At 61.0% G+C, this 25,512-nt stretch overlaps 5 protein-coding genes across 7 annotated transcripts; 4 read left to right on the forward strand and 1 right to left on the reverse strand.

Annotated features, from left to right (window-relative positions):
* Window positions 1-62: 62 nt before the first annotated feature.
* PRPF19 (pre-mRNA processing factor 19) lies at window positions 63-4,050 on the reverse strand. The gene is made up of 16 exons (XM_059848552.1): window positions 3,909-4,050; window positions 3,595-3,744; window positions 3,275-3,351; window positions 3,063-3,204; window positions 2,900-2,973; window positions 2,728-2,790; window positions 2,601-2,642; window positions 2,441-2,515; window positions 2,249-2,324; window positions 1,985-2,094; window positions 1,697-1,852; window positions 1,551-1,620; window positions 1,192-1,277; window positions 797-967; window positions 601-706; window positions 63-509 (listed from the first exon to the last, which is right to left on the reverse strand). The coding sequence occupies exons 1-16, from the start codon at window positions 3,925-3,927 to the stop codon at window positions 412-414; spliced, it is 1,515 nt and encodes a 504-aa protein (XP_059704535.1). The 5' UTR covers window positions 3,928-4,050; the 3' UTR covers window positions 63-411.
* On the forward strand, window positions 3,917-6,375 carry TMEM109 (transmembrane protein 109). Its single transcript, XM_059848553.1, is given in 5 exon segments — window positions 3,917-4,043; window positions 4,046-4,287; window positions 5,084-5,311; window positions 5,403-5,505; window positions 5,584-6,375. Coding segments are annotated over 5 exon segments (1,071 nt in total). The 3' UTR covers window positions 5,955-6,375.
* Window positions 6,376-6,793: 418 nt separating this feature from the next.
* Window positions 6,794-13,082, forward strand: TMEM132A (transmembrane protein 132A). The gene is given in 12 exon segments (XM_059848554.1): window positions 6,794-7,045; window positions 7,048-7,111; window positions 7,932-8,140; window positions 8,216-8,803; window positions 8,881-9,236; window positions 9,625-9,783; window positions 9,859-10,051; window positions 10,122-10,265; window positions 10,339-10,541; window positions 10,757-11,033; window positions 11,253-11,444; window positions 11,521-13,082. Coding segments are annotated over 12 exon segments (3,705 nt in total). The 5' UTR covers window positions 6,794-6,808; the 3' UTR covers window positions 12,604-13,082.
* A 970-nt stretch (window positions 13,083-14,052) lies between these two features.
* On the forward strand, window positions 14,053-18,139 carry CD6 (CD6 molecule). 3 transcript variants are annotated; one of them, XM_059848560.1, is made up of 12 exons: window positions 14,053-14,239; window positions 15,406-15,465; window positions 15,555-15,863; window positions 15,932-16,231; window positions 16,319-16,390; window positions 16,488-16,625; window positions 16,723-16,845; window positions 16,929-17,024; window positions 17,128-17,208; window positions 17,307-17,447; window positions 17,700-17,855; window positions 17,935-18,139. In XM_059848560.1, the coding sequence occupies exons 1-12, from the start codon at window positions 14,185-14,187 to the stop codon at window positions 18,030-18,032; spliced, it is 1,629 nt and encodes a 542-aa protein (XP_059704543.1). In that variant the 5' UTR covers window positions 14,053-14,184; the 3' UTR covers window positions 18,033-18,139. The 3 variants fall into 3 exon arrangements, with proteins under 3 accessions (XP_059704543.1, XP_059704545.1, XP_059704546.1); XM_059848562.1 differs by lacking the exon at window positions 16,929-17,024; XM_059848563.1 differs by lacking the exons at window positions 16,723-16,845; window positions 16,929-17,024.
* Window positions 18,140-18,278: 139 nt separating this feature from the next.
* CD5 (CD5 molecule) lies at window positions 18,279-25,373 on the forward strand. The gene is made up of 10 exons (XM_059848564.1): window positions 18,279-20,708; window positions 21,245-21,283; window positions 21,544-21,825; window positions 21,906-21,968; window positions 22,087-22,386; window positions 23,531-23,818; window positions 23,989-24,120; window positions 24,482-24,535; window positions 24,789-24,893; window positions 24,972-25,373. Exons 1-10 carry the CDS (start codon window positions 20,645-20,647, stop codon window positions 25,055-25,057), a joined length of 1,413 nt encoding a protein of 470 aa, XP_059704547.1. The 5' UTR covers window positions 18,279-20,644; the 3' UTR covers window positions 25,058-25,373.
* Window positions 25,374-25,512: the final 139 nt, after the last annotated feature.

Consider the following 25,512-nt stretch of genomic DNA (forward strand, 5'->3'; position numbering starts at 1 on the left):
CCCCCCTCCAAATCCCACCCTGCTACACCCCAGCCCTTCACAGGAGCCTTTTCCAGCTGAGATGACAGGGAAGAATTCTTTATTTCCATACTGAAACTAAGTAATTGCTTACAAAACTGCACAGCCCTCTCTTCCCTCCCTCCCTCCCTCCCTCCTTCCACACATCCCAGCCTCTAACTTCCACCAGCACTGGGATTGGGGTTACCAGTTACAAGCACAAAACAATCTAAAGGCAGAAAACACACAGAATTGGGAAAAAAAACTAAACAATAAATCCATGGAGCATGGGGAAGGCAATGTCTGACTTCCCTTACACCAACAGCTACAACAGGGGAGCTTGATAATCCCACATAGATATTCCCACCCACCTCCCACCCCAAATCCCAAAAACTCCCAGCCCCACTTCCAGGGCTACAGGCTGTAGAACTTGAGGCTCCGATCCATGCCTGTGGAAGCGATGAACTTGGCATGGTGGCCAAAGGCCACTCCTGTGGTCAGACCACTGTGCTCTGGGGATGGAAAACAATCCATGGTCACAATTCCGAGTGGCTTTGTCCCAGTCCCGCCCTAGCCACTTCCACGATTCCCAGAACCCCTCACCTGTGAAGTGGAGGATCTCTGTCCACTGCTTGCAGATGTAGATCTGGACATCGGTCCCACCCAGCGCCAGGTAGGTCCCGCTCTGGTCGAAAATCAGGGATTTCACCTGTGGAGAGGAATCACAACGTGTTAAAAAAGCTCCACATGGCTTTTCTGGGATTTCACAACCCCTGGAGCAGAGAGGGACATCACACACCTCAAAGTTGTTATCCAGCTGCAATGTCTTGAAGTTCTTGAGCTTCCTCAAATCCCAGAGCTTGACCGAGGAGTCATCGGCTGCCGTGGCCAGGTAGTATCCGTTCTCGGAGAAGGCGATGCTGGTGATGGGGCCGGAGTGTCCCGGGAAGTTGGCCACGTTGGTGCGTTCCTGGGGAAAGGCAGGCAGAGGGAATCACAGTGCTGGGATGTGGCATCGTTCCAACCGGCCTGTGCAGTCATGGTGTCACCAGTGGCTGCTCTGGAGCTGGAATCTTGGGATTTTTGGAGAAACCTCCAAAAATGTTCCTCAAAGTCCTGCTCCTTGGACTGATCCCCAAACCAAGCTCAGACATCCCCAAACTCCTGTTCCTGCACATTCCCATCAGCCCTCACCTTCAGATCCCAGATCTTGATTTGGGAATCCATCGTTCCCGTCCCAAAAATGAGCCCATCCGGGTGGAACTGGGCACAGGTGAGAGCTGTGGAGACAGCAGGAGAATCAGAGGGCTGGGAAGACTCTCAAGAGGGTTGGGAAGATTTGGAAGGTTGGGAAGGCTCAAGAGGGTTGGGGAGACTCAGAGAGTTGGGAAGATACAGGGAGTTGGGAACACTCAAGAAGGTTGATGAGATTGGAAGGGTTGGGAAGACTCAGGAAGGTTGGGAAAGGCTACCAAGACCACTCCAAAGGAGTTCCCATGAACTCCAGGAGCCAAGGGATGCCCAATATGGGGAAAATCAACTCCAAAGCTTACCACATCCAGAGCTCTCATCTGTCACCTTGGTGAGGACACGGCCGGTCTGGATATCCGAGAAAGCCCAGTACTGGGAGAGAGGAAGAGTGTTGGACACGGGAGGGGTGGGAAGCAAAGGTGGATCAGTGAGATGGACAGGGATTCACCTGGTCATCCGAGGAGCTGAGCAGGTAATCACCCGTGGCGTGGAGGCTAAGCCCGGTCACGGAGCCCTCGTGGGCACGGACCACCTGGACACAGGAGGCGTTGGGAACGGACCAGATCCGGATGGTGGCGTCAGGAGAAGCTGAGAACACCAAGTCCTACACAAGGAAAACACCAGAAGGTTCACACGGGAAGAATTCGTCTGAGAGCTCCTAGCAGGAGATTCCAGCACAGGAGGGTCCTGGTATCCACAGGAGGCACCCTGGAAGCGAGGAAAGAGCCAGACGCACCTGGGATGGGTGGAAGACGACGCTGGTGACTTTCTTGGTGTGGCCCTTGAGTGTGGCCAGGATCTGCTCCGAGCTCTTGTCGAACACAATGACGTTTTTGTCGGCTCCACCTGGAAAACCGAGCGGGAAGCGCTGGGATGGGAGTGTGGGGCCAACCAATCCCAAATCCACCTGCCTCGTGTCCCCTGTCCTCCTTCAAATTCCCAAAAACACAGAGAAGGAGATCCACTCCAAGGTGGGAAATCTTCAGGAAAGGTCCCTTACCAGTGAGGATCTTGTTGGTGTCGGAAGGACACAGATCCAAGGCCAGAATTCCTGGGATGCTAGCACTGTGCAGCCCCTGTGTGAGGGAGGAGAACCCCAAATTACTGCCACAAGCACCAAAATCCTCCTAAACAGAAGCAATTCCCAGCTCCATGTGAGCGTTTCCCAGTCCTTTCCCATGCCGGCACTCACCACATGTGAGGCCACCTGCCGGTACTTGCTGAGCTCCTCTGGTTTCACCAGCTCCTCCGGGACCGTCTTGCCCCTCTGGAAAAAACAGGGATAAACGTCAGCCTTGGCTGGAGCACGACACATCCCAACTCCCTGAAAATCCTTGGGTAAGGCCACTCACCTTCTTACGCTCCGTGGTCAGCACCGTCGCCTTGTCTTGGAGCTGGAAAACAAGAGGAGAGTGGGCACAGCCCGGGAATTCTGCGATGGGGAGATGGAGAGGGGGCAACGTGGAACACTGCCCCTACCTTCTGGATGATCTCTGGGGTCATTCCTGCCAGCTCTCCCAGATCCATGGCCTCGCCAGCGCCCTGTGTGGCACAGAGAGAAGGGACAGGCAGAGAGGGAATTTGGGAGCAATGAGCAGGAAAAGGGCTGGGAATGAGCGGGAAAAGGGCTGGGATGGGGAGCAGGACTCACGGCCACATTGGGCTGTGCTGATGGCACCGCCTGGGGCACGATGAGCCCAGCCTGAGGCTTCAGCGTGGCCAGAGCTGTAAAACCACAACAACAGGTTTAGAGGAAAACCGGGATAAGGCACGTCCCAGCACCCCTTCCCGGGAATGCCGCACGTTCATGTCACCTTCTCTGGCGGCAGTGACCTCCTTGGTGAGGCGGGCGATGACCCTGCAGGCGGCATCGTGCTGGTACAGGGCGTGGGACAGCTCCTGGCGCGTGGTCTGCAGCTGCTGCCGCAGCGTGAAGCTGTGCAGCATCACGGCATCCTGCCGGGAAGCACCGTGGTCAGCCGGGGAGTGGCGGGCTCCCGGCCCCGGCAGCCCCCCCGGCACTCACCCACTCGTCCTGCAGGGCTTTCAGGATGGCCGGGATGCTGGTGGCCGAGGGGGGCTTGGGCCGGATTGGGTGGGCGACTGGAAGAAAGATGGACATGTCATCCGTGTCCCTGAAATCCCTACGGATTGTCGCACTCCCATCCCTCGCCTTCCCCATTTCAACCATCCTGCCTTTCTCCCTCTCCTTCCCGGCCTCCACAGCTGAGTTTGGCACCTCAAACCCCAAAAAAACCTAAGGCACCGCCATTCCCGATCCCACAGCCGCTGCCTCGGGGAGAGCCGCTCTTCCCGGGAGAGCCTTTCCCACCCCGTTCCCGGTACCTTTGATGTCGATGAGCTGCTCCTCGGACAGCGGCTGGTTGTTGACAGGGTCGGTGCCGTTCTCCGCGATGTATTTCTCGATCAGACGCCGCTCGTACACGTGGTTGGACACCGGCGACACGCACGGGTGCTCCGGGACCTCGTTGGAAACTGCGGGGGAAAGGGAAGGATAGGACGGGACGGGAATGGGGGTTTGGGAACTCCGTGCCCGGTGACCCCACGGTGACCCCGGCTGTCCCCGTCCCGCAGCCCGGGATCCCCCATTCGGTAGCGTTCCCCCCGCATTCCCGCGGCCGCTCTCCCTACGCACTTACTGGAGCAGATGAGCGCCATGGCGGAGGGCCGGGGGTCGCGGCGCTCCGGTTACGGCCCCGCTGCCCTTCCGAAGCTGTTTCCGGTTCTCCTTTCCGGTCCGGGATCCCGGTTCCGGTTCCGGTAGGCGCGCGCGGCCGCCGCGCCGCTCCCGAGCGCTCACGCGGGCGCCGCCGCCGCCGGAACCGGAAGCGCTCCCGGCATCCCCCGCGCTCCCCCCGCCGGCGGGAACTGCGCTTCCCTGCGTGCACCGCGCGCCGCCGCCCGCCTCCGGCTGTTGCCATGGTTACCGCGCACCCAGCATGCGCGGCGGCTGTCCCGGGGACTACAGCTCCCGGCGTGCCCCGCGGCGGAGCCGAGGGAAGCCCCGGTGAGGGGGGGGTCGGGGGGGACCCCGGGGTGGGGGGTGGAATTCGTGGAAAATTGGGGGAAACTGGGGGAAAGTCGGAGGGGAAATGGAGGGAAAATGGGCGGAGGGCGCTCCCGGGGGGGATAGGCGGGGTGAGGGGGCGGTGGGAGTTCCTGGGGGGGATCCCGGAGGAACCGGGGGGATCTTGCGGGGTGGGGGGGGACAGTAGGAGGTGGGTACAGAGGGGCCTGGGGGGGATCCTGGGGGTATCGGAGGGATCCCGGAGACCGCGGAGATGTGGGTGGGGAGCCCACGGAGGGATTTGGGGATCCAATAGGCGTTGGGGAGATCCAGGAAAGACTGGGGGGATTTTGGGGATCGTGAAGTGTGGAGGGCCCTGAGCGGGGGGGCGGGCACAGGGGCGATCGGGGATTCCAGGGGAACTGGGGGGAGTGGGGGGAACTGGGTGGGGCTGGGCACACTGGGGTTGGGGAGATCCTGGGGGGACTGGGGAGAAGTGGGGAGCCGGGGGAGTCTCGGGGGTGGCAGTGGTGGCAGTGTCCCATCCCGGAGCGCCCCGCTCCCTCCTTTGGGAAGGGGTGCCCCCCCTTCCCAGCCGGGCCCGGTGCCCTTGGCTGTGTCCTGCTGACTCTTGTCGATCCCAAAAATAGCCGGGACACCCAGGCCTGTGCTGAGGGGGGGCATGGAACTGGGCTGTGGCGCCTCCAGCCTACCCTCATGCTTGGGGGACCCCAAAACCAGCAAGTGGACCCCAAAACCAGCAGGGTTTCCCCCTCCCAGCATCCCCACATCTCTCTGTCCCCACAGATCCCAGGTTTCAGGATGGGGTGTGCCCTGGGGCACTGGACTCTGCTGGCCCTGCTGCTGTGCATCCCATTCCTCATGGGATCAGCGGGGGATGGAGCCAAGGATGGCCAGGAGGGATTCCGGGGACGTGCCACCACCTCCGATGACCTGCTGCTCCGGCTGGGAAGATCCACTTGGGACACCCTGGAAAACTGGGTGGGACACCAGCCCCTGCGGATGGTGGCCGAGGTGGGATCCCGATTCCCAAACCTTCCTTGGAGTTCCTTGTGCAGGGGCATGGGATATTTTCCCACTCCCTTATCTCCATCTTTCTCCGCAGAGCCTTTCCACCACCCTCTGGATCGTTTCCTCTGGGATCTCAGCAGCCCTGACCACACTCTGTGGGATCCTGGGGGATCTCCTGGCTGCCTCCAGTATCAACGGTGAGTGGGGCTCACCCCGCGGAACGGATCCTGCCCCCATTCCTGGTGCCGCCACTGACTCCCAGATCCCATTCCCAGGTCACCGGCTGGTCCGAGCGGCGGCGCTGGCTCCCGGGGAAGTGCAGAGGGTGCTCCTGTGGGCAGTGGCTGCCCTGGTGGGATCCTGGGTGCTAGCCCGGCTCCGAGGGCTGCTGCTCCCACTGCTCCGCGGCGTGAAGCTTTTCTTTTTCCTGGGAGCCTTCCTGCACGTGGCCGCTTCCCAGGAGAGCCCCACGGTGCAGGCGGGAATGCTGCTGGGCCTGTGGCTGCTCTACGCCTTCCTGAGCAGCCTGGTGGCGTCCCCGGATCCCAGCGCCCGGTTGGATGCGGCCGTGAAGAGCCTGGAGTGGAAGGTGGAGGAGCTGCGGCGGCGCCAGAAGTTTGGGGGGCCCCGGAACCGGGAGGATTGAGCCCCCCTAAAGCTTCCCCAAAGCTTGGCTCTGTCATCCCAAGCATCCCAAGCATGTGTCCCCCTGCTCCGCTGAGCCCCCCGCACCCCCTCCTCTGCTTCCCAGTTCTCCCAGGGGTCCTGGGATGCCCCCATCCCTCTGGGAGCACCCCAAAATCGGGGGCTGTGCCTTGCCACACGTGCCACAAGTGCCTTCAGCCCAAAAGCCCCCACACGCCCCAAGTGTGGGAGAAGAGCTCCCACATTCCCTGCTTGCCGGGGATGTTGGCCCAGCCCAGCCAGCTTGGGGTGCAGAGGGGATCCCATTCCCCATCCTGGGGGCTCTGCTTGTTTTGGGGTCCCCTCACTGTCAGGTTTTGGGTTTTAAGCTGCTTTTTAAACGGTTTTGATAATGTGGTTTGGAATAAAGACGGATTTATCCAGCCTGGCCCCACTGCTCTCCCAGGGGAAGGGGGTCAGGCTCCGAACTGGTTCTCCAGTCCATTCAGGGTGGGAAGGGAGGAGGAGGAAGAGGAGGAGAAGGAGGGTGGTTTATCCATGTCAGGATCCTACCACCCTCCAGCTGTTCCTGCTGTGCTTCCCGCTCGATCCCTGCCCCTTGCCATGGATGTCCTTGTCTTTCCCATGCCCCCAGTATCCCTGGTGGAAAAGGGAAAGATGGATGGCAGCTGGGGGAAGAATTCCTACCCTCCTGTTCTGCTCCGGGGATCTCTGTCTGGCCTGGGGTGTCCGGTGCTGTGTGGGGCTGGGAATGGGATGAGGAGCAAGGATTGGGATGGGGATGAGGAAGAGGATGAGGAGCAGCGATGGGGATGGGGAATGGGGTGAGGAAGAGAATGGGGAGCAGAGCGGGGAATGGGAAGCAGGGCTGGGAATGGGGAGTGGGATGGGTTGTGGCTCGGGCTGTGGAGCAGGAGCCGGAGCACCGAGCACGGCCGGGCTTTAGGACCCGGCGGGACGAGGCGGCGCCGGTGCCGGTCCCGCCCCGGCCCCATTGTCTTGGCGCGGGGGCGGAGGGACGGGAGGCACCGGCGGAGCGACAGGAGGCACCGGCGGCACCGGCACCGGCGGCACCGGCGGACGGACCAAGCCCCCCGCCGGCCATGGCCTCGGCGCCCCGGCTGGCGCTGCTGGCCGCCGCCCTGCTCTGCGCTCCGGGTAAGTGGGAACGGCACCGGGAAAAGCATCGGGAACGGCAGCTGGCACCGGGAACAGCACCGGGCACCGATTCCGACTCCGCTCCGCACCCCTCCCGCCGTCCTGCCGAGATCCACTCCCTCGTGAACCCGCCACCCGCGTGGATTCTCCCCTTTCCTCACGTTCATGGTCCCTCCGTTCCGCCGGGATCCAGGGAGCCGGGGCGACCTCACCCCCAACTCTTTCTTCCCCGCGTTCCCTGGGATCCGCGTCCCCCATTCCGCGGGGATCCGTCCCCCCTCCACCACCTGGGATCCCGAGAGGGTCACCCGGAGAACGTGGGATCCGCTGGGATCTCGAGGGGGAAATCTCCCAGTCCCCACGGGAACCCGCCGCCCGAGGGACTCCCCTTTCCCTTGGATCCCGGGATCTGCCTGGCCTCTCTCCCCGCACGCCTGATCCCCTTGGTGGGATCAATTCCCGGCCTTGAGGAAGCCCTGCCCGGGCATCCAGGTGGGATCTGCTCCCTGTGATAAGGGATCCCTTTGATCAGGGCACCATGAGCCTGGACCCTGCTCTGCAGGACACGGTTCTAACCCTCTCCCCAGTGGGGAATGCATTCGCACAGGGAACAGCCAGGACTGGGGGAACCGAGTGGCCCCCCAGTCCTGATGGGATAACCCCGGGAAGGGGCAGCCATGGCAGGGGTGACCTCAGAATGTGGTGGCCCAGGCAAGGGGTCACCCTATGTGCTGCCACAAAGGTGGACACAAAGACCCCCAGCGGCACACCCCATTCCCACTGTGTCCCTGTGAGATGTGACACATCCTTGTCCCTCCAGTGAGGGGTGACGGGGAGCCCCTGGATCCTGTGTTCCTGCCGGTGGAGCTGGAGGTCCTTGGGGTGCCTGAGTCCTACCGGCTGCAGAGGGTGGATCAGGACGTGGCCCCCAACTCTTCCCTGCACACCCGCTCCGAGACATTCCTGCTGCTTCGTGACGGATCCCAGCCCCTGGTTCAGGCCACCTACCCCCCGTTCAGCATCCGCCAGGTAACCAGGACTCCTGTGTCCCCTGGGCCACCCCAGGGTGTCCCGGCCCCCACCACCATCCTGGTGTCCTTACAGGAGGTGTCCATGGAGAGCCCCCCTGGCTCAGCAGCTTGGGCCATCCGTGCCGTGTCCCTGGAGAGCTCTGTGTCCCCTGCTGAGCCCGTGGCCCGTGTTCTCTTCCATCTGCACGGGCCTGACTGGATGCCTGGGAAGCGGGATCATGCCGGGGCCAGGAATCATCCCAAGGACTGGGAGCATCCTGGGGTCTGGGATCACCCTGAAGTCCGGGACCACCCTGGGGGTCAGGGTCACCCCAGGAACTGGGATCACCCCAGGGAGCAGGACCAGCCTGGGGTCCGGGATCACCCCAGGAACTGGGATCACCCTGGGGATCATGACCACGCCAGAGACCAGGACCACCCTGAGCAGCAGGATCACCATGGAGTCCGGGATCACCCCAAGGACTGGCACCACCCTGGGATCCATGATCACCCCAAGTACTGGGACCACCTTAAGGACCAGGGCCACCGTCAGCAGCAGGACCACCCTGGGAACTGGGATTCTTCAAGGGATTGGGATCACTCCAGAGCTCGGGATCTCCCCTGTGTCACCCTCCACGCTCACCACCGTGGGCGGGTGGCCAGGGGGACATGTCGCCTGCAGGTCAGTGCCACCCTGGGGACCCTGGGGACCCACAGCTCCCCGCCCAGCCTAATCCCAGGACCCTCTCTCCCCTGCAGGCCCCACTGGGCGTGTGCGTGGTGGAGCTGGAGATTCCTCCACGCTGGTTCTCCCCAAGATCCCTCCATTCCCACCGGAGCCACCGGCGAGATTCCGACCCCGTGGAGCCTCCGGAGCGCCCAGAACCAGCTGAGCTGCACTACAGCATGGGGGAGTGCGGAGGTCAGGAGCGGGAGGCTCCCAGATTCCTGGGAATGCTGGAGCTGCGGGCAGGAGAGCCAGAGCGGCGGCAGGAGGTGCGGTTGGACGAGAAGGTGCTGCTGCGTGTCCCCAATGTCCCCCTGCGGCCCGGGCAGCGCTTCACGGCCACCATCGCCCTGCGCCACAACTTCACTGCCAACAGCCTGACCCTGAGGTGAGAGCGGGGACAATGGGGACACCTGGACACTGTGTGAAAGTGTGTGACAGTGTGTGGGAGTGCGTGACAGTGAGTGACACAGTATGACAGTTAGTGACACTGTGTGACAGTCTGTGACATTGTGTGGCAATTTGTAGCCGTATGTGAGCATTTGATACCGTGTGCACTGAGTGACATTGTGTGACAGTGACACTGTGACACTGTGCAACACTATTTGATACCAGCTGACGGGATCTGATACTGTGTGGCATTGTGTGACAGCGAGTGACACCTAGTGATTGTGAGTGACTCTGTGGGACACTGTTTGACACTGTTTAACACTGTGTGACATTTTGGGGCATTGTGTGACACCATCTGACATTGTGTGACACCATGTGCCCCACAGGATCAAGGCCAAGAAGGGCCTGCAGGTGGTCTCTGCCCGTCCCACAATTCCCAGCACCTGGAGCGTGCACCTGGAGCATTCCCGTGGTCCCAAGCACTCCACGGCTGTGGTGACATGCCGGCGGCTCGGGGACATCCCTGCCATCCCTGCCAGCTCCAGGTAGGGAATATCCCAATCCCCCATCCCAATGGGAATTGTGGGTTGTTCCACCCTGATCCCGGTGCGGTGCTGCAGGGTGTCCGAGCCAACTGAGTTCCTGCACCTGGATGTGGCTGTGGAAAATGGGACGGGGGGGCTGGCGCCAGCACGGCCCCTCACGTGGCAGGTGGAGTATCCCGGCCAGGATCCCGAGGCACAGAAGGACAAACTGGTCTGGGAAATCCAGGTGTCAGAGCGGGATGTCCGTGCCCTCGTCCCACTGGTGCAGGTGGGTGTCCCCATCCCATTCCAGCCCTCCATCCCACGGGAAGTGCCCCCTCATCCCGCTGTGCTTCCAGGAGCTGGAGATCCTGAACACGGCGCCGCTGACCGGGATCCCCCGCGTTATCCCGGTCAAACTGGTGGCTGTGGAAGCAGGGGGTGGAGTGTCCGAGCTCACGGATCCTGTAGGATGTGAATCCGCTGACAAGCAGGTGCTGCAGGTGAGTCCTGCTATCCCCTCATTATCCCGCCTCACCCTGGGAGATTCCCAAGGAATTCCACGTGCCCTTGCAGGTGTCGGATTCCTGTGACATGGTGTTCGTGGGGGGCAAGGAGAGCCGAGGGGCGCGGGGGGCCCGTGTGGATTTCTGGGTGCGCCGGCTGCGGGCAGAGCTGAGCTTCTCCGTCTGGGCTCCACTGCTCCCGCTCCGTGTCCAGCTGGGAGATCCCATCCTGGAGCAGGTCCGTGGCTGGAGGCTGCCCGGGGGGGCTGACAGGTGAGGCCTACAGAATAGGATGGTGGCAAAAGGGGGAGATGGGAATGGGGCTGAGACCTGACATGTGGGGATGCATCAGTGAGCCCCCGACAAGCTCCTGTGTCCTGGGATTCTCGTCACCCTGTCGTGGAATCCCTGTCACCCTGTCTTGCAATCCCTGTTCCCCTGACCTTGGGGAACCCCTTGTCACCCCATCCTCGGGCTCTTGTCCCCAGTGCCGTGGTGGAGTCCGAGGAGCCCGCAGAGGAGCTGGAGCGGCGGGCGAGAGGCTGCCGGCCCCAGTTCCAGCGCACGGGGCTCCGTGTCCTAGCACACTTTGTGGCCCACCCCCTGGATGGTGGCCGTCACCTGTCCTACCTGCCCGGCCCTGAGTGGCTCCTGGATGTCACCCACCTGGTGGCTGCCCGGACCCGTGTCCAGGACCCCCGCGTGGCCTCACTGGAAGCGGGGGCCGTGGTGGTGGGCCGGGAGCCTGGAGTCACCTCCGTGGAGGTAAACAGGGGTTGTTTGTGGGAAATTTGGAGGATCCTGGGAAGATTTGGGGGTGTGGAAAGGTTGCAGGGATGGAGCTGGGGGACTGGAAATTATCCCAGTGGCAGCTGGGCAGGATACAGGGAGGGAGGGAACTGAGGGGCTGGAGGGCCTGGCACAGGATGGGAAGAGGAAACAGTGGCTGTAAGGAATGTTGGGGGACTCACAAGCTGCTTCCAGGTGCGCTCCCCGCTCTCCGACTCCATCCTGGGGGAGCAGACGCTGGTGGTTTCTGAGGAGAAGGTGACGGTGACAGAGCTCCACGCCCAAGTGGTGGCTGGGCTCTCCTTATCCCTGCGGACACAGCCGGATCATCCTGGCGTGGTCACCGCCACCGTCCTGGGGACACCCACGCTACGGGCCCTCAAGCAGGTGAGATGGGTGGCGGGTGACCCCAGTCTCCCCAGTGTCCCCCAAACCTCTTCCATCCCACTTGTCATCCCGCCAGGAAGCGACCCTGTCCATCTGGCTGTCCTTCTCCGACCACACGCTGGCCCCTCTGGAGCTCTACGGGTGGCATGACGTGGCCTTGACCGTGACGTCCCTTGACCGTGCCGTCGCCACCGTCAGGGGGTCCCCCGGGGTCCCCGCTGCCCACCCGTGGGTGGTGGCCGAGGGCCCAGGCAGGGGGGCCCTGCTCCAGCTCAGCCTGCACCCCCCGGATCTGTGCCGGCGTGGCCGGCACCGCGCGGCCGCCCTGGCCACCGGCACCGCCTGGCTCGAGGTGGGGGTGCCCTCTCCCGGGAGCCCCCGGCCCTTCCCGCGGGCTGAGGGTGCCATGTCCGGGGAAGCGGTGACCGTGGGACAGAGGGACCCCGTGGGTGTGGGGCCAGCAGCCACCAAGCTCCAGGGGTCTTCCTCGGAGGAGGATGAGGAGGAAGGCTACGGACGCAACCGTGCCGGCATGGAAGAGGAGGAGGAAGAGGAGGAGGAGGAGATGGTGAAGGCTCCGGAGCGAGTGACTGACCTGGAAATTGGGATGTACGTGCTCCTGGGAGTCTTCTGCCTCGCCATCTTCATCTTCCTCGTCAACTGCATCTTCTTCGTGCTCCGCTACCAGCAGAAGGAGCTGCCCGAGCCGGGTGGGGCCCCCTCGGCCCCACAACCCCACAACTGGGTCTGGCTGGGCACCGACCAGGAAGAGCTGAGCCGGCAGCTGGATCGGCAGCAGCTGGATCGGCCACAGCCGGATCGCCGCCAGCCGGAAACCCCGGCATCCCCGGGCCCCCCCTGTGGCTGTGGGGGCCCCCCGGGCTCCAGCGAGGAAGGGGCTCCCCCCGGCTCCCCGGCCCCCGCAGCGCCGCCGCCCCGCAAGGAGGGATCGGCTCCAGGGGGTGGCCGCAGGAAGCGGGTGGAGTTTGTCACCTTTGGGCCCCCCCGTGTCCCCGAGGAGCCCCCCCCGGCCGCCCCCCACGTCCAGTCTATCCTGGTGGCCAGCGAGGACGACATCCGCTGGGTGTGCGAGGACATGGGGCTGCGGGATCCCGAGGAGCTCCGGAGCTACATGGAGAGGATCCGCGGCAGCTCCTGACCCCGAGGGGGCAACTCCCAAACCCCCCAATTCCCGGGCAAACCAGTAAGGGCCCGACCTCCTCCCCGTGCCATGCTGGGGGGACACTGACCCCCCTTACCAGCGGGATGGGCCGGGGACCACTGGTGGCCTCCTGGAACCACCCCGAGGTGCCCACAGAGGGTGAGGGGGGGGGTCTCCCAGCCCTGTCCTTATGGGGGCTGGATCCCGGTGGCACCGGGGAGGAATTTGGGATGCTCTTACTGCTTTGGGTCTCATTGCGACATGGTGTTCATAGTGGTGATGATGATGGTGGTGATGATTCCTGTGGTCTGATCCCGGGGAGGATCCTGTGTCCCCCCCACCTTCACCCCAGCCACGCATCCGTTTTGTATACATTTTTTATCGGGAACGCCCGGGAAGGGGCTGCCAGGGGCTGGTATTTATGGAAAATTTTTAATTCTGATGTTGTTACAAAAATAAAGTATTTAAAAAAACAATTGGGATTCTCCTCCGTGCCATCTCCTGTGATCCTGACACCAGGTCCCACCCTGCCCCCATGGCAGTGCCAGGCTCCTGGGAATGGGCACATGCCCTTGACCTTGGCTCCACGTGGGAGCTGGTCACGAGATTGGATCCAGGGCTGGGCCTGGCCGTGGCCCAGCTGGGGTCACCTTGGGATAAGGGATCTCCTTCCTCCCTCTCCTGCCATCTTCCTCCTCCACCTTTCCAACCCCTACACCAGCCTGGTACTGCTTGTCCCCACCCTGACATTCCCAAATGTCCCCTCAGCACCTCCCTATATTAGTGGCCACGGGGATTCCCACTCTTCCCACTTCCCAGTAAGTCCCAGCAATCCCAAGACATCCTGGGTAACAGCAGGAGATCCCCCCACCCCGTCACCCTGCACCCAGCTTCCCCAAACTTCCCAAAACCCTGCTGAGATGGGGTGACTGGAGTCCTGTCCCCCCTTCCCAGCATCCCAGGTCCCCAGGTGTTCAGCTGGATCCCAGCCCTCACCCATGGTGGGGATCAATGTCTCCTGGGATGTCCCATCTCCCACCAGTGGAAATTCCAGCCGTACCCCTCACCTAATATTCCTGGAGGGTTCTGAGGTGGTCCTGCATGTGCTAGAAGACACTCAGGATGTGAAACTGCAGGTAACATTGACTCCAAAAAACAGGGAGAAGGGGGGAATTCCTGGCTCTTCATCACCCCACAGATGTCCCACATCTCGGGAGACCCCGAGTCCCCCCATGCCACCATCCCAAATCCACAACCCAGAGGCACAAACGAGCTGCAGATCATGTTGGCTCCACCAGATCTGTGTCCCCCGGGCTGGGAGCACCAGACCCACGAGGCTCCTGTGACCCGGAGGGTCTCTGGGGTCCCCAAAACTCTGTTTCCTCCCCGCCAGGGCAGGATGGAGCCACCCCATCACCCTCCTCCGCCCCACAGCACTGAGTCGGCTTCCTGCCCGCTGCCACACTCCCAGAGCTGCCGGAGCACGGGGGCACGGCCAAGCCACGTCCCCAAGCTGCTGAGAGAGGGACTCCCTGAATCCCAGACCCCTCAATTCCATGGGGCTGCCCCACTGATGGGATGGGGGGGCTCTGCCTGCTCTTGGTGGCTCTTTCTGCCGTGACACCTGCACAAGGTATGTCACCGTCCCCATCCCAGCCCTTGCTGTTGCTCTCTTGGGACCTTGGGGTGGTGGAGCCACAGATTTGGGGGTGGGGGACCTGCCACCTCCCTGGGATGGGGAGCACTGGGGGTTCTGGGGGGTCCCCAACAGGGGTGTCACTGGTGAAGGATGCTGCGCCTCAGCACACTCGGAGGGAAAGGGATCCCCTGAAGGGTATCCTAAGGCTTGGGGATTCTTCTAAGGGTTAGGGTCCCCTTGGATCCCCGGCAAAAGCACCCTGGGAACCCCTAGAAGAGGACCCTAAGCACTTAAAGGTGCTCTCGGAGCCATCCCATCTACAATCCCTTCAGGAACGGGGTGACAGTCAGGGCCTGAAGCCTGTCCTGTCTCATGTACCCCCTGGATGGTTTTGGGATGTGATGCCACCTGTCCTCCCCAGCCCGGCAGGATTTGGAATTGTTGGGCTGCCAAAATGTCTGCCAGGAGCTGCTTCGAGGCCTCCAATTGATCAGGAAACGGCCCCATCACCCCATTTCCGCCCTTGTCATGCCTCCTTCCCCACCTGGAGCAGCTTGTTCCCACCTTCTCCCTTCATCCCTGGCCTTTTCCTTGGACACTTTAACTCCAATCCACACTGCACCAGCTCTGGTGTCTCTTCCCAGCATTCCCACCCAAGCACCCCCCTGGATGCCTCCCTTCTGGGGCTGAATCCTTCCCCCGGAGGAACCAAATGGGGCATTTTTAGGGATAACTGGATAATTCGCTCACCTGTGGCTCTGGAATGGGTGTAGGCAGGTGGGTACAGACAGGTCCAGCCCCTCTGAGTCGGCAGGGATGAACCGGAAGGCGGGAACAACACGGATGCAGGATGACATCCCAAATTTCAGCTCTTCCACTGTTGAGTTGTGTCCCAGTATTCCCATATTTAAGGCCAAAATCTCCCAGCAGATCCCAGACCAGGATTTAGCCCAGAGAAACATCCTGGGGCACACAGGGATTGATTTTTGGGATGCAGCAGCTCCATGACTGCTTTGCCAGAGCCCGGGGGGATTCCCACTGTGCCACTCACAGCTGGGAGAATCCTCTTGGCCGCATTTTGGTGGGTGTGAGATGCGCCCCTTCGAACTGGGAATCCTGGGGGACTCAGCTCCTCATCCCTCTGTCCTTTCTCCCCACAGTCCCCACAGAAACGATGGAACCTCCCAATATTCCGACAGGGAACACCTCGGTGACACCGGGTGAGTGTGGCAGGGTGAGGGACATCCTTACACCCACTTTTCAGGATTCTGGGACAATGCCAGCTCACCCTTCCCGGTGCATCTCCCAGGTCCCAGAGCGCTCCGGCTGGCAGGCGGCCGGAGCCGCTGCGAGGGCCGGGTGGAGCTGGAGCAGGAGGGGACGTGGGGGACGGTGTGTGACGATGGCTGGGACATGCCCGACGCCGACGTCGTGTGCCGCCAGCTCCAGTGCGGCCATGCCGTGAGAGCCCAGGGCAACGCCGCCTTCGGCCGCGGGCACGGCCCCATCCTCCGGGATGAGGTGGGATGCGAGGGACACGAGCGGGACCTCTGGGAATGCCCGGCCGCACTGGAGCACGACTGCAGCCACAAGGAGGACGCCGGTGTGGTTTGCTCAGGTGGGTTTGGAATATTCCAGAGCAGGGTGTGTGGATGGCACATCTTCATCTCTGCGTTCTTCCTGCAGAGCACCAGGAGTGGCGGCTCTCCGGAGGCCGGGATGGGTGTGCCGGCAGGGTGGAGGTGTTTTTCCGTGGCACTTGGAGCACGGTGTGTTACAGCACCTGGTACGACACGGAGGCCACGGTGCTGTGCCGGACGCTGGGATGTGGGGATGTGCTCCAGCGGCCTGCCTTCAGACACACGCTCCCCGGGAAGATGACGTACATGTGCGGGAGCCTGCAGCCCTCGCTGGCACAGTGCCACTGGATCTTCAATAAATCCGCGCCCTGTTACCAATCCTGGGCCGCCGGGGTCATCTGCAATGGTACCGCATCCTTCCTGATGGGATTTGAGGCACGACCTGGGTCCTTCTCTCTCCCAAGCATCCGACTTCTGTTCCCACCCTTTCCAGGCTCCCAGGGTTTGGAGACGCCAACGCCCACGGCAGCCGAGGTGACGCCCAGGAATGTCACTGTCCTGCATGGTGAGTGTCCAAGAGCTCGGCCGTTCCCTGGGATCAGGGTAAAATTCCCAGGAGGTAAGAGTCATGTGGGATGAGCGGTGTCCGTTCTCTGTCCCAGCCGAGGAGGGGACCCCGACCTCGGGGACACCAGCAGTGGACAGTCCCCTCTTTGCCCTGTGCCTGATGCTGGCCGCGCTGTTCCTGCTCTCTGTGCTGGCCTTTTCTGCTGCCCTGCTGAGGCTGAGGAAGAGGAGTGGTAAGGAATTCTGGATCCGGACATGGAACTGGGACACAATCCCCACTTTTTGGGCTCAGCTCAACCACGGAGTGGGTGCATCCCCTTGTCCCCACAGACATGTCCTCCTTGGGAATACCCATGACAGTCCGGGTGACCCACAGCTCCCAGAGCCCTGACACACCCTCCGGGATCCCCAACGACTACAGGAAGGCTCCCACCAGCCTTCCCAAAGGATCAGGTGGGTCTGACAGGTCCCCCCAGGGGCTGTGGGGCCAGAGGTGCCAGCTGGTGACAGATGCCACATCCCCTTGTCACCCTCAGACTGTCTGGTCACAGCCATTTCCAAGGATTCTGATTCCGACTCGGAATATTATGAGTTCAGCAGCAAGCCTCCCATCGCCCTGTCCACCTTCTACAGTGAGCATCCCACTTCCTCTGGGGATGCACTCTGGGATCCCTGAGGCCCTGTCCTGGGATCCCTGTCACCCAGGATGTTCCCACCCCTTTGCCCTTCCCACAGACTCCCTGCGCCGGCATCCCAGGGAGGATCTTCTCCCTCTGAGACCCAGCCAGGAGAGGATGGAGCCATTCCCTGAGGATGGTATGACACAAAGTGGGGGGTCTGTCTCATGGATGGAAGAGTGGCCACCCCCTCTTCCAATATCTTTGTTCCCACATTTGATGCCCTTGTTCCCACAGAGCCGGCCAGACCGGGCCCCCCACTCCGCAGCTCCTCCAGCTCATCCTCATCCACAGAGCCCTATTGGAATGGCAGCATTCCCCCGCCGGCCCACAGCACCCAGCAGCACCCGGCAGCCACTGGCCATGGCTACGGCACAGGTGGGAAGTGTGGGAGCAGGATGGAAGCAGGGATGGGGAGACCCCAAGGATGGGAAAAGGGGATGCAGAGACCACAGGGATGGGGAGGGAATGGGGGTTCAGGGACCCCAAGTAGAGGAGCAGGCATGGGAGGAGGGATAGAGGGACCCCAAGGATGGGAAGACGGATGGGTTCAGCCTCAGTGAGGAAATGGGACCCCACGGAGTGGGAGCAGGGCTGGAAAGTGCCAGTTGGTGACTCTGCTCCTCCCAGCTCCCCTGGCAGTGCCTGCCCCAGTGCCCTCCCAGCCCTGGGTACCTGCAGCTCCGGCAGATCCCGATCCCGACGGCAGCTCCAGCACCTCCTCGGGGGAGTGGTACGAGAACGTGCAGGAGACACAGCCCCCCGGAGATACCTCCTCACATCCAGGTGAGGATTCTGAGCTGGAGGTGGGGCACAGAGAGAGTTCCAGGCATGCCCAAATCCTCCTGATGGGCTCTTTCTGCAGGCTGGTCAGATCCATCCTATCCTTCTGGGGAACACGGGGAGGATCCTGACTTTTCCGAGGGTAGCGACTACGATGACATCCAGGACTCTGCCTACTGAGCCTGTCCCACCACTCCAGAGGCCAAATCTCCTGGAATTCTTCGGCCATCTCCTCCAGAAGTCTCGAGGCATCTCCCCTGTGCTGCCATTAAAAGCTTTTCCCCCCATGTCCCTTGTCCATAGGGGTGTCACCAGCCCCGCAGTGAGGCTGGGCCACCAAGTGCTCCCACTCGTCCACTAAGTGACACAAAGATGGCCAAATATCCCACTCCCAGACCACAGGAGGAGGGAAGGGGGAGGCAGGGCCCTGATCCAGCTCAATAGCACCAGGGGTGGAAATTAAACTGCAGGAAGGGCTGACATGGAAGTCCCAGGTGTTGCCCCAGAGCTTGCCTACACCCTTCTGGAACAGCCCCCATCCCGGGAACTTGCTGTCCATAAATCCTGTCCAGGAAGGCTTCCAGGGATGCTGGAAGGGAAGCCACTGAGGTGCCACCCCAGACCCAGTGGCTGGTGTCCTATGAGGGTGGGATACAGCCCCCAAACCCTTCAGCACCTCCCAATCCATCCATATCCCAGCAGGAAGCTGGAGCCAAGCAGCTTCCTGGAGCCAAGCACCATCCCAGATTTGGGATTCAGGGTGCTCCCAGCTGGGAGGGGGCGCACCACCCACCCATCACCCCAGGACAGGGACCCCTCTGTCCCCTCCCCACCGCCCATCCCAAGCCGGTTGCTCCTGTCCCAGCCCCGCCATCGGATTTCTGTCTCCCCGGGGAGGAGGTCGGGGTTCAGCTGCACCCCAAGTGGAAAATGTGGCCCCCCCACATCCTCCAGCTCTTTGCTGAGCGAGAGGCCCCGCACAAAGGAGCCGCAACAACGGAGGAAATCCCAAAATAGCAGCAAAACCCCGACAAAGGGCACTGGGCGAGGCGCGGGCTGCGAGCGGAGCGGGCACGGGGGGTGCCCCAGCCCCACTCCTGCTCTGGGTGCCGGGGGGGCTGGGATGGAGGTGATGATGGGATTCTGGCATGGACAGGCCTGGAGGGATTGATGAATTGGGGGGGGTCCTGATGCTCTGGAGGGGTCCCAAAATTCAGGGGGTATGGATGTACTGGGTGGGATCCCAATGTGGTGCAGAGGGGTTAGCAACGTCCTGAGGGTGCTGATTCCCGGGAGGGCACCAGTTCCCTGGGGATAACAAAGCCCTGGAAGGTACCAAAGCCCTGGGGGGCACCAATTCCCTGGGGATACCAACAGCCTGGGGGCACCAGCTCCCTGGGGATATCAGTGCCCTTGGAGCATGACAACCCATCCAAGGTGGCACCTCCATCCCCACACAGCCACATCAGTGCCAGCCATTTCTCCGAGCTGCTCCTGCCCAGAAAATCCCCCTTTTCCTCATCATTATGATCCCAGCAGCTTGCCGACAGCTGACAAGCCCCTTCCTGCTCACTCCAAAGGCAGATCCTGCTTTTTAAAAGGCTCCTCACGGCTGGCAGCGTTGTCAGCACTTCCCAGCGCTCCCCAGACTCCCCCCGGGAAGGGATTCCAATCATCCCGAGCTGCCACGGCATGCTCAGGATGCTGAGCTGACTCGCAGCGCCCGAGGCAAGGCAGATGCTCAATCTGAAGCCAAATCCTGCCCCTGGGATCTCATGGCCTCCAGAGGCAGTCACGGCTGTGAGGGAAGGGCTGGACCCCAAGCACCCCATATCCATGGGGGGCACATACCCCTGGATAACAGGATCCTTCCTAGAGGCACAGAGTCCTGGGATGTTTGAGGTGATCCCAAATTTCACGTTGATTTTTGGGGGATTGCAGCTTGCGGACACTCCACTGAATCCTGAGAGCAGGCCTGGGAATTGCACCCCTTTTCCAGGGAATTTTCAAAGCCAAAGTGGGTGGTGGGCAGCTCCCGGACCCCCATGTGGGATATTCCAATGGGGCCTGCTTCCATCAGGATCAGCAGAATTGCTGGGATAACTGGGATGGGAATGAGTGATGGCTACAGGGAGCACCCAGATGCTGAGATCCTACTCCAGGGCTGGGGACTGGAGCATCCACAGATGCTGGAGCAGGATGGGATGGGAAGTTCCATTCATCTCGCCTTCCAGCAAGAATACCATGGAGTCAATGGAAAACAGCTGCCTCATTAGCATGCCTGACCTGGATTCACAGCATTTAATTAGGGCACAATCAATTAATGCCTCTGCCCTGGCTGGGTCCAGGCCCACGTGCCCTTGCAGGAGTGTAGGGTGTCCCTGGAATGCCAGAACCTGGGATGTGCCTGGATAAAATCTTCCCCCATCCTATTCCTGGGGGTAATCACAGGGTTTTAAGGGATGTCAGGATGGACATTGACTCCTCTGTAAGCCTGGGGGGCTCGGAGACCCCCAAATCTCCCTCGGCACTGGATATATTCACTGCCTCCCTCACCAGAGCAGCAGAGACCCGGGGATTTGGCGGGGGCTGAACCCCACACGTTTCTCACCCCTTTCCTCTCGTGCTTGGCGGGACCCAGGGAGGCAACAGAGTCTTCAAACGGGCCCAGAGGTGACGTCAAAAAACCACAGAGGGAGGAAAAACAGCCGGTTCCTGTCCGGGCCCCCTCCCTCGCCTGCTCTGGGTCGGGCAGCGGAGGCGGCGGAGCCCCCGGAGCCTCCCGTGCCCCCATGGCACCAGCAGAGCCCATGGCAACCTGGCTGCCCATCCTGTGCCTCCTGCTGGGAATGTGGGGTGAGTATCAGGCACCCTGACCTCGGTGCACCACTCAGATCTCGTGGCAGAACCCCCCTGGTTTTCCCGCTCCAGGTGGGATCGGCACCTTGAGGGAGCCACAATTTGGGGCTTGGGGTGGGAAGCACCTTGGTGACCTCCTAATCCCCCACTCACCTCACTCTGGGGGTCCCCAGGGTCCCAAGATTGAGCCAAGAGTGCTGAAGGCGGCCAGGTATCCCCACATCCTCATTCCCTGACAGCTCCCACCCTTCCCTCCATCTTCATGGCACCCTTCCTGAACATTCCACACAGGAGCAGGGTTAATTAGTGGTAATTTGCAGGGCCCTCCTCTTTTCTCAGGCCTAAAAATCCCCTAGCAGACAGGTGGGTAGTCAGCAAATCGTCTTTCTCCCCAAAAATCCCAGTTTTCCCATAAAATCCCCCTTTTCCACAAAATAACCATCAATGGGCTGAGCCGCGGAGCCGCTGTCCCAAGCTCGGGGTCGCCAGGGTGGGATGAGGGATTGACACCCCATTTCCGCTCTTTCTCGCAGCCTTCTCTGACCATGGAGGAGCCACCTGGATCCCTGGAGGTGAGAACTGGGGAGCAGCCCCTTGGGAATGCCTCCACAGCTCCATGAGCATGGCAGGTGCTGGAGTTGCATCATCCGGAAGCGGCGTCGTGGGGACCCAGCTCAGGCCCCCACATTCCTTCGACCCCTCTATGCTCCCATTCCTTGCACTGCTTCCCACAGCCCCCACCAGGGGTTTTTCAATTGTTCCCAGGGTGAAAACCCACTGGGAAAGGAAGGAAAGCCCCTAATGATGGTGGTTTCCCGGTGTTTTCCCGCAGAATCCATCCTGAGACTCACCAGAGGCGGCTGCCGCTGCATTGGGATACTGGAGGTGAACTGGGAAAACCAATGGAGACCGATTTGCTGGGAGAGCGTGAGTGTGGGCCACCTGAAGTGGATTTGCCAGCGGCTGGAGTGCGGCCCCCCAACCTCTGAGCCCTTGGAGCTCATCATTCCTGGTGGGAAAGGGCCACAGAGTCAGCCCTCGAGGTGCAGTGAGCCAGCGGGATGCCACTGGGAGCTGGAAAACTGCACATGGCATGTCATTGTTGCCTGCAGAGGTGAGCCTGGACCCCCAGCCTGGCCACCTCAATCCCTAGGGATCATCCATGCCCACGTGGCCCCTCTCTTCTCATTCCAGAGCCAGTGAAAGCCACTCTCAAGCCCACGCCAGCACCCCCAACCACCACCCCAGAGCCCACGGGTAAGCATCTCATCCCGAGGAATCCGTGGCCTCAAATTTGGGAACTTCCTGCTAAATAATGGAAAAATTGCCACCCCAATCCATAACACTTCCTCTTCCATCACCAATCCCTCTCCAGGACCCCCAAGGCTGCGGCTGGTGGACGGGAATTTCAGCTGCTCTGGCTTCCTGGAGCTGCACAAGCAGGGGCTGTGGGGGGCTGTGGCAAGCACCCTGCACACCTGGACACATCTGGTCACCCTCATCTGCCAGGAATTGCACTGTGGCACTGCTGGGAGCAGCCACGGCGAGCCGGATCCAGGGATCCACCTGCCGGTGCGGTGGGAGGCGATGGATTCCTGCGGGAGCCGTTCCCTGCTGGACTGCTTCAACAGGACCAGCTCCCGGGGGAAAAGGCCCGCCTTCATCACCTGCTCAGGTGAGAATGGTCCTGGAGCATCCGTGATTTCCTGCTCCTCTGGTGGGATACCCCGGGGGGATTTTGGGGCCTGGAACAGAGAACCAGCCCCATCTCAGCCTGCCCCATGGGCCCCATCCACCCACTCCTGCTCTTCCTCTCTGGCGTGCGAAGGCAAAACAGGAAATCTCAGTTCCCGGCAGTGCTGAGTGTGGCAGTTCCGAGGAGGATGAGCTGAGGAGGGAGAGCAGCCATGGCAGCATCCCAGATTCCAGCTGGGGGTGGGGAACACTGGCAGGCACCAGGCTCTGGGCATCCTGCTGTGGGCAGCTACCTGAGCAACTTCCATGCCTCGGGCATTTCCCTGAGCACCTTCCAGCCTTGGGCATCTCCATGCTCCAATCATCTCCATGCCTCGGGCATGTCCCTGGATATCTTCCCCACCACAGGCATATCCCTTCTTTTCCATGACCCTCTTCCCTGCTACAGGCATGTCCCTGCCAGAGCCTCTTTCCCTTGCCATGAGCATCTCTCAGCCACAGGCTTCTCCCTGTCATTTTCCATGACTCTTTCCCTGGAAATCAGCTCGGTGCCAGCTCCATGGCACAGAGAGCCAAGCCATAAAGCTTGGAGCAGGCTCCTTGTGGGTCTTGCCATCTGCCCCAGCTTGGAATCCTGTGGGATTTGGGGGTTTAATGGGCTGTGGCAGCTGGCAGAGCCAGCTTCCATGCTGCATTTCCCATGGGAAGAGTTCAAAGCCCCTCCATGCCTGGCTCTGGTTTGGTTCAGTCCCTGTGGCATGAGGGGAGATGGCGGGAGCATCCCTGTGCCAGAAGCTGGTGCTGGGAGAAGGAGGAGCATGCGCCAGCAGTATCCCTGTGGATATCATCCCTGTCTGCCTGCGGGTCTGACTCCTCTCTCCCTGTGGTTCTGGCTCTTCTTCCCACAGGTCTGACCCATCTCCATGGATCTGACTCCCTTCTCCTTGTGGCTCTGACCCCACTCTGTGGATCTGATCCCCACCTTCCCATGGGTCTGATCCCCCTGTGCCCATTGATCTGCTCCCTCTCCTCGAGGATTTCATCCCTCCCCACGGGTCTGACCTCTCTCTGTGGATCCAATGGATCCAACCCCTCTCCCTAAGGATGTACTCTCTCTCCCACAGATTCCCAGCCGCGGGCCCTGCGGAGGCTGGCAGCCGGCCCCACTCCCTGCGAAGGGGACATCCAGGTGTTCCATGCAGGACAGTGGTGGGATCTGTGTGAATCCAGAGCAGCGCAGCGAGACAAGCATGGCCAGCAGATCTGCCAGGAGTTGGGCTGCGGCAATCTCACTTCCAGCACGGAAATCCAGGAGCCTCCCTCGACAGGAGTCACCTGTGGGCTTGAACCCCTGCACCTCTGCCAGCCCAAATTTGGCAACATCCGGACCTGCTCCCGGACCAGAGTTGTGTGTAAGCCATGTGATCTGGGCTGGGAGCTGGAATTCCCACTCCTATGGAACAGGCAGGGATGGGGGGACCAAATCCACGTGAGATTTGGGTTCCTGGCAGGGTAATGGATATTCACATCTCAGCACCAACCTCCAGCTGGACACATCCAGTAACATCCGCGCCCTTTCCAGGCCAGGACTCAAAGCCACTTCCCACTGGAACATCTGCTGGAACCGTTGTGAGCATCTGCCTGGCCCTGCTGCTTTTCCTCATCCTTTTCCTGATCTGCGGCCCTCCTGCCTATCGGAAGCTGATGAAGAGAAGTAGGGGACAGCCTCGGGATCCTCATCCTTCTTTGCTTCCTTCTCCTGCTCCACCATCCCCACATGCCGGCTCAGGGCTGGCAGCTCCATGGATGCTTCCCTAAACTCCTTGGGGGAGCATTTGCCTGCTCAGCCTGACAGATCCCCCTGTCATATTGTCCCCAAGCCTGCCCCACATGGAGTGTGGGAGCGGGAAGAGGGATTAAGCTCCAAGCAGACACAAAAGAGCAGGTGGAGGATCCTGGGGGAGGATTATTGGGAAGGAGGGGATTATTCAGGATGACATATGGGGCTGGCGGGGGGGAAGCAGCTGGAGGAAGGAACGGGAAGATCCTTGGAGACACAATTCCCCCTCTTTCAGTCTCCAAGAAGAAGCAGCGCCAGTGGATTGGTCCCACGGGACTCAACCAGACAGGTGAGGAGCAGCTTGCTGGGGAGCTGAGAATGGGATTTGGAGTTCCTGGGGATGGATCTGGGGTCTGGGTGGGCTGTCCTCCCCTGGATCCTGGCACAACGGCCCCGGATCTTGCTTCCTTTTGGAATATAACTCATCCAGGAGATGCGGGCCTGGAACGGGGACCAATTTTACTCAGCCCCTTCCCAGGTAGGTTTGTTTCCTCCAAGCTGCTGTTCCAACCCCAAAATCCCAATCCTGCTATCTTCTCCAGTGTCTTTCCACCGCTCCAGCACTGCTCCGAGGCCTCGGGGACAGGGAGGGGACAACGACTATGCTCAGCCCCCCAAAAGGAGCTCCCAGCTCTCCGCTTACCCAGGTAAGTGCTGGAAGTGGCTCCTTCCCATTCCTTTTCCATGGATGTGCATCCAACGAGGTGTATCCATGCTCTCAACAGCTCTGGAAGCAGCGTGCCGGCGTTCCAACCCTCCGGATAACTCCTCAGACAGTGACTATGACCTGCACTCTGCCCGCAGGGTGTGATTCCCTGCTTCCCAAAGGAGCTGATCCCACCTCCCACCTCAGCTTTGGGGGCATCCCAGCACCCTTCCAGGAGCACTTCCCAGCCTCCTCATGGAAGAAAAGGAGGTTTTTGTGATTTTTTAAAAAGCTATTTATAGGAATGTAAGAGGTAGGGGGTGTAAGGAGCCTTTTGGAATAGTGGGATCACCAGCTTCTCCAAACCAGGATAGAGTCGGGATGATGGATAAGGGATAGGGATGCAAGGATGGGAATACTGAGAATGAGTCTGAGATATTTAATAACAAATACCTGTAATAAAATTGGGGTTTTGTACTAATTACACCTTGTCCTCTTCCTTCCATTACCCCAGTGTGACTCCAAACCCCCAGCCAGGAGGGAAAACTGGGACAGGGAAACTGCTTTTTTCCTGGTTTTCATCCCAAGGATAAATGCAAGAAACACAGGAATTGAAGCAG

The sequence above is a fragment of the Haemorhous mexicanus genome, chromosome 6 (genome assembly GCF_027477595.1).
Source record: "Haemorhous mexicanus isolate bHaeMex1 chromosome 6, bHaeMex1.pri, whole genome shotgun sequence".
Classification (NCBI taxonomy): Eukaryota; Metazoa; Chordata; class Aves; order Passeriformes; family Fringillidae; genus Haemorhous; species Haemorhous mexicanus.